The 10,603-nt window shown below is 36.9% G+C and overlaps 1 protein-coding gene across 5 annotated transcripts in view; it reads right to left on the bottom strand.

Moving 5' to 3' along the window:
- Window positions 1-203: 203 nt before the first annotated feature.
- The window catches only part of LOC117918292 (mediator of RNA polymerase II transcription subunit 15a-like), a 46,954-nt gene continuing 36,554 nt past the window's right edge, over window positions 204-10,603 (bottom strand). For 4 of the 5 annotated variants that reach the window (XM_034834817.1, XM_034834816.1, XM_034834819.1 and 1 more), the window contains 5 exons: window positions 9,392-10,591; window positions 8,933-9,271; window positions 6,178-6,378; window positions 5,976-6,064; window positions 580-1,180 (listed from right to left, as the gene is read on the bottom strand). In XM_034834817.1, the coding sequence (XP_034690708.1) occupies window positions 973-1,180; window positions 5,976-6,064; window positions 6,178-6,378; window positions 8,933-9,271; window positions 9,392-10,591 (2,037 nt within the window). In that variant the 3' untranslated portion in view covers window positions 580-972. Of the gene's footprint in view, window positions 452-579; window positions 1,181-5,975; window positions 6,065-6,177; window positions 6,379-8,932; window positions 9,272-9,391; window positions 10,592-10,603 lie in introns of those variants that run through there. The other variant, XM_034834818.1, reaches the window with a different exon arrangement.

Raw genomic sequence — 10,603 nt, 5'->3', positions numbered from 1 at the left:
AGATGCTTGAAGCCTACACATAAACTAAGGATGCATTTGGTAAATGGAAATATCAATGAAAATATTTGATTTTCATAATAATGAATTTTCGAATCTCAAATCTTCGAAGGAATGGGTATTCAAATATATAAAACTATGTACAAAGAAATGAAATCACGATATAAAACAATAGAATTGAAATATAAAGCAATGAGACTATGATATAAAGCAATAAGACCATATATAAGATACAACATAATCGTACACCGACTACAAAACAGTAGGACCGAGATAGGACCAAGGCGCTTATGTAACACCCTCTAGTTGGTATTACCTTTTTGTAACATGGAAGTACCTTGTCAGTAACATAGCCAAACCCTCTTAGAAAATTTTCTGTTCAAAAAGATAAACTGAGGCAGCCTGACATTGGGACACCTTCAGTTGCAACACACGGCATTTCGGACAAGAATCCCTGCACCAAATCAATTTTTCATATGCTGCGCTGCCATATCATCATATTCTTAGTTGGCCATCCTATTTGGAAGACCATAATGATTATCAAATCTTTTAAATGTGTCCAGTTCAAAGCTACGCACAAGATTTTGCCAATATGTTCTAAGATTGTCTTTTATGTAGAGAGAGAGAGAGAGAGGAGCTTCATTATACATTTTCAAGTTTCTACCAATATATTTCTAAGATCATCCTTGGATGTACAACAAAACCAAAGAGAATATCCAAGGAAATCCAAGTTGAAACAGTTGGGTATACACACATGAGGCTTGTTCCTTTCATGGATATCAACTCAAATTCATCTTTGCAAATTATGTCACACCCCTTGTTCCATTTTGGAAAAGTAAGAACAAAAATAAAGGTGAAAAGGTAACCCAAAACAGTTTCTAAATCTCATAAAGATTCTTCTATGGCTATATGGAGCATATCATATGACTTGGGAATCTGGAAGCAATGAGTTGGCAACGCACTTACACACAATAATCAAGCAGCACTTAGACAGTTCTCCCATGTTCCATAGGTCGTGCTGAAGCTCCCTCCACCACTCTGCTGTGCATACTCACAAATGACTGCACGTGCACAATCATCCCAAGTCCTTGCTATCTGCTCAAGCGATATTGGTTCCAGAATGTTCTCGAGGGAGGTGCTCAGCTTCAACTTTGCCTTTTCTGACAGATCTTCATACTGCCCACTGTCAAAGTGAACCAGAACAAAATTTTAGAGAGAGCTACACCAAAACAAATTGGGAGAGAAACATACTGCCAAGTTAAATTCTGGAATGATTCAGAAAATTTTCCTCATCCACTAGTAGTGAAAAAATTAAAAGACAATTTTATGAACAAATGTAGTTCAGAGATAAGTATTTTTATATTGTTTCTCAATTATTTGAAAGAATTCAAAATTACATAAACCATTCAGATGTATAAAAAATGTGATGGGTATTTGAGAATAATTAAACTGTTGATATTTACATGGTCAAACAAAACCAAATGAATGATCCAGATTAGGCACAAGGAGAGAATGAAATTGATGAAGCTTATGGGTGCAAATAAATTAAGAAGGAAAATAAGCCACTAAGGAAACTCAAACCACTATAATTTTATTATCAAAAAAGCTAAAAATAAAAAATAAAAAGAAGATAAAGAAAGAAAAGAGAGAAAATCGCTTTGGAGTACTTTTTGGACATCAATTTTCATCATCCCTTTGTTCTACTATAATTAAAATTAGATTTCATTTATCTTGTCTAAATCCTAGTTGTCCTCAAATCTCCATAGTACTAAAATGAAGTTTACATAACAATATCAACCATGTTAGCAGTTCATGGCAAACCCAGTTGAATCATCACATCTGATGTAAATAGGTTTAGGCTCAAAGCATACTAATGAGATACTCCTATATAGACAATTCACTTGTTGACTTTTCATCTTTCTTGTGCTACTTACGATGCCAACATGCATGACCTTCTCAATACAAATATGGTATTCCTTGTAGATGATGATGATGACAATAAGGAGAAGAAAGGGAGGGAGGGAGGAAGAGCAGCAACTTCTAAATTGTGTGTAAGAAAACCCCCTCTGCAACCTTGTACTAATGAAAAAACCTGAGCAATACTTTATCTTAGCCATTGAATCAAACTAACTCCAACCATTAGTTAAAATTAAAACCTAACCAAAATGACCAAGATATCCTTATTTAACCACTTTTATAGTAACTAAACAGTACTGCTAGAGGGAATCATAACATACAGGCAGGCTACAAGAAGAAATTGCATATTGCTGTGCACTTGAGAAGTTCCCATGTTAATTGCCGGAAGAGCAGAAGCAAGTTGGCTGATCTGAACCAGGTTAAAGTAGAAGAGCCAGTTTGTGGGGACTGTCAATTAGATTCAAAATGCCTATCCAATTTGGTAGGGTTATATCATGCCCATTCTCAAATTCAATATTAGGATTAGTTCAACTTGAGCAATTATTGTGTAGGATATCTCCCATGTAACTTCATGTTCTTCAAGAAATGCATCAAAAGCTTTCTATAGATCATATTAGAGATGTATTAGAACCCTAATGCTTTGAGATCATTGTTTTCATACCAAATTGAGCCCATCATTCTTCAAAGAAAAGAGGCTGCAAAGATCTTTACAACCCCTCTGGTAAACCAACGAAAAAAATAAAGAAAAAACCTTATGAATAAGACATTCAATCAAACTATTTGGACCGTCAATTAAAATTAGAGGAATAAAAGTGGGATGGGAATCCCTCACTCAACCACCTGGAACAGTAGCATTAATAATATATTACAATACCACTGTAGTAAGTTGGAACCCCCCACTCTTTCTTTGTGTGTTTCTTTTTCTTCATTATTTGCCTTAGCTACTTCAAAGGAGGCTTGGATGGGGGACTTGTGGTCTCACTCTAACAGTAGAGGTGTGTGGACTCCTGGATTCTCTAGGCATCTAAACGATTGAGAGATTGAGAATGTGGAGCACTTCTCGGCAAGACTACTTGTTAAGGGGCTAGTTGAGGGAGGAGGGGACAAGGTGTGCTGGTTGAATGCAAAGAGTGGAACTTTCTCTGTTAGGTCCCTTTACTCTAGCCTGGAGGAGGGGAGATCTAAGTCGTTCCTGTCTGGTATGTGTGGAATGCTTGGGTTCCACCTAATATGAGTTTCTTCACTTGAGAGGTGACTTGGGGAAAAGCTGACTCTTGATCAATTACAACGGAGAGGTTGGTCTTTCGCCAATAGATGTTTTCTTTGTTACACTCACAAAGAGTCAATTGACCACATCCTTCTACATTGTAACAAGGCAAGGGTATTGTGGCAGCTTTTGTTTTCTCTGTTTGGTATCCCATGGGTGATTCACTCCTCTATCAGAGACACTTTGTTAGGTTGGCATGACTCTTTTGTGGGGAGGAAACAAAAAAAAAAAAGTTTGGGGAGCTACTTCTTTATGCCTTTTTTTTAGATAATTTGGAAAGAGAAATAAAAGATCGTTTGGGAATGAGGAGCTCCCTGATCATAGACTGGAAGTCCTGTTTCTGTGTAGTTTGTATTCTTTGTCCAAGTTGTTTATAGGTGATAGATCGATATCCTTTTTTTATTTCATTGATTGGTTGGGTTCAGTTTGAGGGAGGGAGTATTTTTTTGTTTTACCCCTTTTTTTGGCACTTTTTTTGCGGCCATTGTATATATTGTGTGTACCTTGGTGCGCTTTTCAATTCAATTGCTTCTTACCTATCCGAAAAAATTAATAATAAAATATAAAAAAATATTAACCCACTCAAAGATGAAGAGCTCAAAAAATGCATACTAAATAATCTAAAGAAAACTTCATGTCGAGTAACAAAGAAAGTTGAGTTGCCCAGCTCAGACAAGGAACAAAGAATTGGATCTAGGTTGTGTAACTTTGTAATGATGATGCATTTACCCTCTATTGTCAAACCTGTTTTCCACTTGACAAGATGCTTTTTTTAAAAAAGAGTTTCAGGCTCCAATGTGCCTAGAATTTGTTGAACAAACAAGGCAGGAAGACTACACATGTAAGTGGTTGTGTTTGGAGGAAGGATTTCTCATCCTTCTTTGTATTTACTTATTTTATAGTATAAAAATGCTTCTGATTTAATATATATAATCCATCAGGACCTAGATAGTCATGGAGATCAAAGGTCAAGCATTGAGTGATAATATAACTTGGCAGGTCCAGCTTATAATCATTAAGTTTCACTTTTTGGAGGATCTAGCAATAACAATTCGAGTTAAAATTTGCTGCACAGTTCTAAAATAACCAAGTGGGTAAAGAAATGAATTCCTTGGATGTTATCCCTGAAGCCACCTCAAAAGTAAACAGCCCACCTATATGGTTCAACTGAATATATGTATTTTTTGCTTATGACAACACCTGATCACATCTCTGACCTTGCTCCTTTTCCCAATTCATGACACTCAACCTCTCATGTTTGTTACCATCAGAAGAGAGGTCCCCCAATATTTCAAAGGATAGGAAAGCTTAGTGCTACTTTGACCACATTACCCAATGTCCCTGCAATTAGTAAGTGTAAGTTTCCCTTTAACTTTTTGTAAAAGAACAAAACTTTATTAAACAAAAACACATCAAAGAACAAGAAAACAACACACCATATTTACACATACTATATTAATAATATTTTTTTCCTAAAACAAACTCAACTGATACTTTCCTGTGTTATATTCTCTTTATGGCCACAATTTCCTTGTTCAGATACTTTATCTACGAGCATTCCTATTCATTCATATATTCATTCTTTACGTACAAACCCTTTTCCTAAAGTGGGAACAGAAGGCACAGGCCAAGTTGGACGAGTATTTGCTTCAGGTAGTGGAAAATACAAAAAATGATAAAGGTTTGATGAATCCCTGTCCAGCATAGTATCTTCTGTAGTAGATGTTGAGATTTGAATATAGGAACATATTCATCATATGCCCAGAATTAGGACAGACAGTGACAAATTAAGTGATCAAGAATTTGGAATATTGTGCATTGTAAAAGAAGATTCAAGAAAATTTGAGCCGAACAAATGCAACCCTTGTTTTTCGAAAACATTATTTTTCTCTTCCTCTTTGAAACAGGAACGTGGAACAAGGAAGAGATGGGACTATATTTGCTTTTTTTTTCCAAAGTTATTTACAATTTAGGGATTTGCGACTCAGGATGCTTGTGAACAATTTAGGAATTCACAGTTCAGTTGTGAATAATTTGAGAAGTAAACCAGATTACACCATGGGTAAAAGACTTTCCAACAAATCAAGGTCAGCTAGACAAACTAATATTTGATACAGGGATAAGAACAAGTCTATCAATTTTTCAGATAATGTTAGAAACATGTCAAAAGGTTAGGTATTTCTAAATATTTTCATAGTTCTAGAACAATTTGGGAAAAAAAAAGGGCCAACATTAAAGGCGAAAGTTTGAAAATTTTTCACATGGACAAGGAAAACTTGAAAACTGTGTCTGGCCAAAAATTGGCAAAATTTGACAGAATGCAGATCAATTTAGATTAGGACACAGCCAACACTGTCACCTGAGAACTTTTGTGGAAAAAGGGGTTCACTATTGGTGTTTGAGCATTCAGAACAATGAGTGAGTTAGGTGCCTGACCCTCATACACAGCTCAGCTTGCATGCACTTCCACTAAAGAATGGTAGGTCCCATGTTTGAGTACTGTGCTTATCCGGTACATGGTTCTTGGGGAGGGATCATGTTTCAATGGTTTCTCCCTTAGAGGGCTAGTGGGTTTCTTCATTATTGAGAGAGTGAGAGAGAAAGAGAGAGAGTGCAAGTTGCATTAGTTTGTGAGCTTCAAAAAGTTGGGTGTGGAAATGCATAGACACACTATCACAATGATGAAAATATGACTCCTATCCGAAGTGAACAAAGAATTGCTTCAGGTGGTGCATATGGTTTCTCCAGGAATAATCTGCATAAAGCATGAAACTAAAATACCACATTATCTTACCTTACATCCACAGGCAACCTATCCAGTAGCATAGGGGAACAACTGGGATAATTTGTGGGAACAAGCAAATGTAAGGGCAGAATTGGCATCTGCATAACAATACAAAGAAGGAAAAAGAAAAGTAAGACCAAAAATGAGTACAGGAGAAAAGAGTAATGTACATAATTATAGATCATGTTAAAAAAATAGTTTGAAAACACACCACTTTTGCTGAAGCTTGGTGTGACTTTGAGTTTGAATAGGCAACCACAGTACTGAAGGAACACTTGACAATGGTCCCTTCACCACCTTCAGTTGCAGCAATAGCTGCATTTCCTGTGATATCTTCGTCACTGAGATCTACCACAGTGTCTACCAGTCGCTGATTGATCTCCCTTATTTCTTCCAAGAGAACATGATTGGCCTGAAACATGTAAAAACTTATTTCTTTTATAAAAACTCAAAGAGACATTCTAACCCAATGTCCAAACAAGTTTAAAGTGGGAGTTAATTTTCATGGTCACGTCTGCCTTGTAGACTACTAACAGAAAGAAATAATAGTAGTGCAGCACTAATTAAAAATTGCTCAAAAATCAACATTAAGGTAGAATGTGATTTCTCCACCTCATAATTATTTCTAATATGAGATAAATCATAGCATGAATACTACCCCCAATCTGATAAATCTGTCTAATCATGAAGCCATCATTGCCTGTCAATTATGAACACGTATACTGCCTAAACACAATTATAATAGTTAACGATTGAGATGCCATTTGTACCACAACTATATCTTACTTTCCCATTGTAGATGAAGATGAAAAACTGTCCCACAATCTTGATTTGTTTTCCTTTTTGTAGGTGAAAAGAGCTCCCATACATGCAGGCAATGGGAGAAGAATAGAATTTTGGCAAGATGTTTGATGCAGTGGTTCTCTTGTAAAGGATTCCTTTTCCTCTCTTGCTGCTGTTAAGGAGGCATGAGTAGTAATTTGCAGGAGGTTGTGGGCAGCTAGGTCCTTCAAAACGCATCTTTCTGAAGACATTTCTAAGATCCGAAGTTGGATAGCATGAAGTTATTTAGGAGTCTTCAAGTGTTTAGGAGGTGCAATCAGGACAAAGATAAACTAGTTTGGGAGGCTAGCAAGAAAAAAAATTGTCAGTATTTCCCCAAGAAGATAGTGTAAGGCTCTTGGGTTTCTTCAAAAGCGTCTTCATTTTTTATTTTATTTTTGATGTGCTGTGTGAGAGGGTGGTTGGCATATTATTGCTCTTTATAAAAGAATGTAGAAGAATCAACTAACCATGTTCCTACTATGAGCAAGCAAGGGGATTGTGACACCTTTTGTCCTCTCTTTTTGGCATCTGTTGGGTCCTCCTCCCTTAAGGGGTTGGCATTAAATTTTCTTGTACAAGAAGAGAAGGAAGGTTTGGAGAACAACTTCTCTTTGTTTGTTTTGGATGATGTGTCAACACTCAGATCAATCTCTAAGGGACTCCTGTATTTGTACCCTCTTCCATTGGTCTTGCAGCATCTTCAAGCTGGCCCTTCATCCTTGATCAACTTCATTAAATGGTTGAGCGCTAGGTAGTGGGAATGTTGTGGTTTGTGCTTGTCCTTTCCATACCTTTTATTTTATTTTATTTTAGTTTTTGTAGGAACTTTCACGATTAGGAGTTGGAGGTGGTGGAATTGTTTCCTTAGCAAATTCAACAATGGGGGTTATAGGGAGGCTTTGGATATTTTGGTGTAAATATGTTCCAAAATAGGCAGCTCTCTGTTAAATCCTTTGGTAAATCACTATCAATGGGTCGCTCGATGGCTCCTTTATACTTCTGCTAATGAAGTATGGGATTCAGGGGCTAGATTGAAAGGCGATTTCTTTGTCCAGTTGGTATTTTAAAATATTTTGATGACTGACCTATTAATGAAGAATTAGTCTCAATTAATTGATGCAGCTTGTTTGAGTAACAGGTAAACTGGCCTAACTACATTCTTATATATTGTGGGAAGGCCCATAATTTGTGGCACCTTGTCTTCTCCTTGTTTGGGTGCTCTTGGGTGTTGCCATGGCCAATGAGGGATCTGTTGTTTGGTTGGCATGGTAGCTTTGTAGGAAAGAGATGATCTAAGGTGTAGATAAAGGCTCTTTTGTGCTTGTTTTGTATATTTGGAAGGAGCACAATTGAAGGGTGTTAGGACACTGAATGCATCAATATGGCTTTAAAAGAGTCTTTCCTTTCTTTTTGACTGGTCTATGATTTTTTAGGGATGATAACTTCCTTTTTTAGGAATTCATTGGTGCTCAAAGAGGGTTTAGGCCATGTGAGGGCCTTTGCCTTTGTTGTTGTCTCATTCAGTTATTTGGCACTCTCTATGGTATATATACACCTTCTGTACCATGGTTCTACTCCTTCTTTTGGGCACCTTTCAACATCTCTCTTATTTGGCTATCAAAATAAATAAGTAAATGAAATAAACAACACCCATAGCAACCAATTTCAGAATCTGCTAAACATACATACACACACACATATACATATATATATATATAAATGTTAGTGATTGAGGAGTACTTTTCCTATCAACACCTTCCAAAATCTCAAAGAAGAACAATGAACTAGCTATTTTATGAAGGCAAATGCATTCATAAAATAGGCATAGAAAAGATGAATATGTTCAGATCCATAACTAAAAGATCATGGAAAATAAATGCCTACAACTTGGAGAGAACAAAGAATAAAAATCCAAGGTACTAAAATTAAAAGTTCAATTGAGTATACGGCTCTTTGAATACCATATTTGCAAGACAGGATTTGTTTGGTGATAAATAATTCAGGCAAGAAAAACACAAAATGCTGATGATAAAATCAACTAAGTGTATTGCTATGTTATATTGACACTGTTATTATTGCATGACATGATATGCTTGCCTAGTGCACCTGATCATGACAAAGTACAACAGCAGTTGCAATACCTCAAGCTTAGGTTTCTTCATGCGAAATGTCACACTCAACTCCATATCAGATGTCTCTGAATCAGTAAATCGCTTAATTCTATCACTTATGCCACCAGATAAAATCCTCAAGGGTGCTGTAGTTATACAGCGATTCACTTTCATTTTTCCAATAGTTCCATCTTGGTTGCCAAAGTCTCTTGCTTCCAAACAAACTTTGGTTGTTGCTGACATATCCTCACCAATTGCAGCTCCAGCCCCATTTCCTGACAACGATCCTGCTGTCCCATCAGTCAGATTAACAACTGACTCAATGTCATTAATAGAAGCACTCAATGCTTCATCTGACATTGATTTCACCTGAAATTTAACAATGATGCCAAGATTTTGTTATAGCTATCAGCAATTACCACCTAACAGAAGCAAAGAAGAGCATGCACCAAAATAATCAAAATGGAAAATGTATCAGCTTAGACTGACCAATTCAATTAAGCGCTGAAGAGGCTCTTCAAGCAAGGATGAAGATGATATCCCAGGAGTGCTGATAACAAGGGATGTTGCTGATCCCATTAGACTAGTTGCTTGTTGACCTCCAATGTCTCCAAGCATAGGATACTGAGAAAAGGGAGTTGAAGGAGAAGGCACATTGGACAGTGAGTCTACAACTTTCAAAGAGGTTTCAGTTTTTTTAGAAGAAACTAATATATTTTTCTGATCAATCTGTGGAGAACTTTGAGGAATCTGATCAGAAACAGGCTGAAGGAGTTGGGGCAAAGAAACAAAGGAACCTCTAGACTTCAACTGATGCTGATTATAAGCCAAATGCTGACTTGCTGAGCAATGTTGTAGGACGCCTGGTGCAAAATCCAAAGCTTGCTTGACCTTTAACTCATCTTCTTTATTCATTGTATTCTGTGGCATTTTATGGACACCCAATTGTGCAGGTTGCTGCTGCTGCATGATATCTTCTTTCTTTTTCAACTGCTGCTGCGTCTCATGCTGTTGAAATTGTTTCATCATCTGTTTTGCATCTGCCATTTGCTGTTCTTTTTGTTGTTTAAGATGTATCTGTTGTAGTCTACTAGAATTCAACCTAAGGGGATCAGTATTGTGCTGTGGAATATTCACACTGTTTTGGGATAAAGATGTGTCATTCATTGATTGTTGGGGAGCGCTTACAGGAATGTGTGGAGATCCCACAGAATCCTGCTGCAATGGTTTCACTGCATGTAATTGTTGTGACTTTGATTTGGTGCCAGACAGTTGTGGATTCATTATGTTTTTCTGTGCTGTTGCAACCTCAGATAAAGAGGATATAAGATCATTGTGCAAGTTGTCCACATTGTTTTTCTGCATGGATGATACAGTACTCTGTAACTTCATAGGCTGCAAATCAGACTCCACTTGAGGAGTTTGAGATTGTGACCGCACTGACTGCAAGGAGTGCATATCAGGCATGGGAAGTTCCTCTTGCTGGACAGAAGAATCAGGCTTTCTGGATCCATTTGAATATAGAATACCAATTATACGATTCTCCACCTTCTCCAATTTCTCCTTATAAGCAAGTGAAATCCTACTTTTGGGGACCTGTAAAAATTTTATAAGAAACTCCAATGTTGACATTACGTCTTTTAACTTCCGAGATTGATCTCCCATTGGTTGTTGAGGAAGAGAGACAAGCTGGAGAACATT

This window comes from Vitis riparia, chromosome 7 (assembly GCF_004353265.1).
Source record: "Vitis riparia cultivar Riparia Gloire de Montpellier isolate 1030 chromosome 7, EGFV_Vit.rip_1.0, whole genome shotgun sequence".
NCBI lineage: Eukaryota > Viridiplantae > Streptophyta > Magnoliopsida > Vitales > Vitaceae > Vitis > Vitis riparia.
This window is presented reverse-complemented; position numbering and strand designations above follow the sequence as displayed.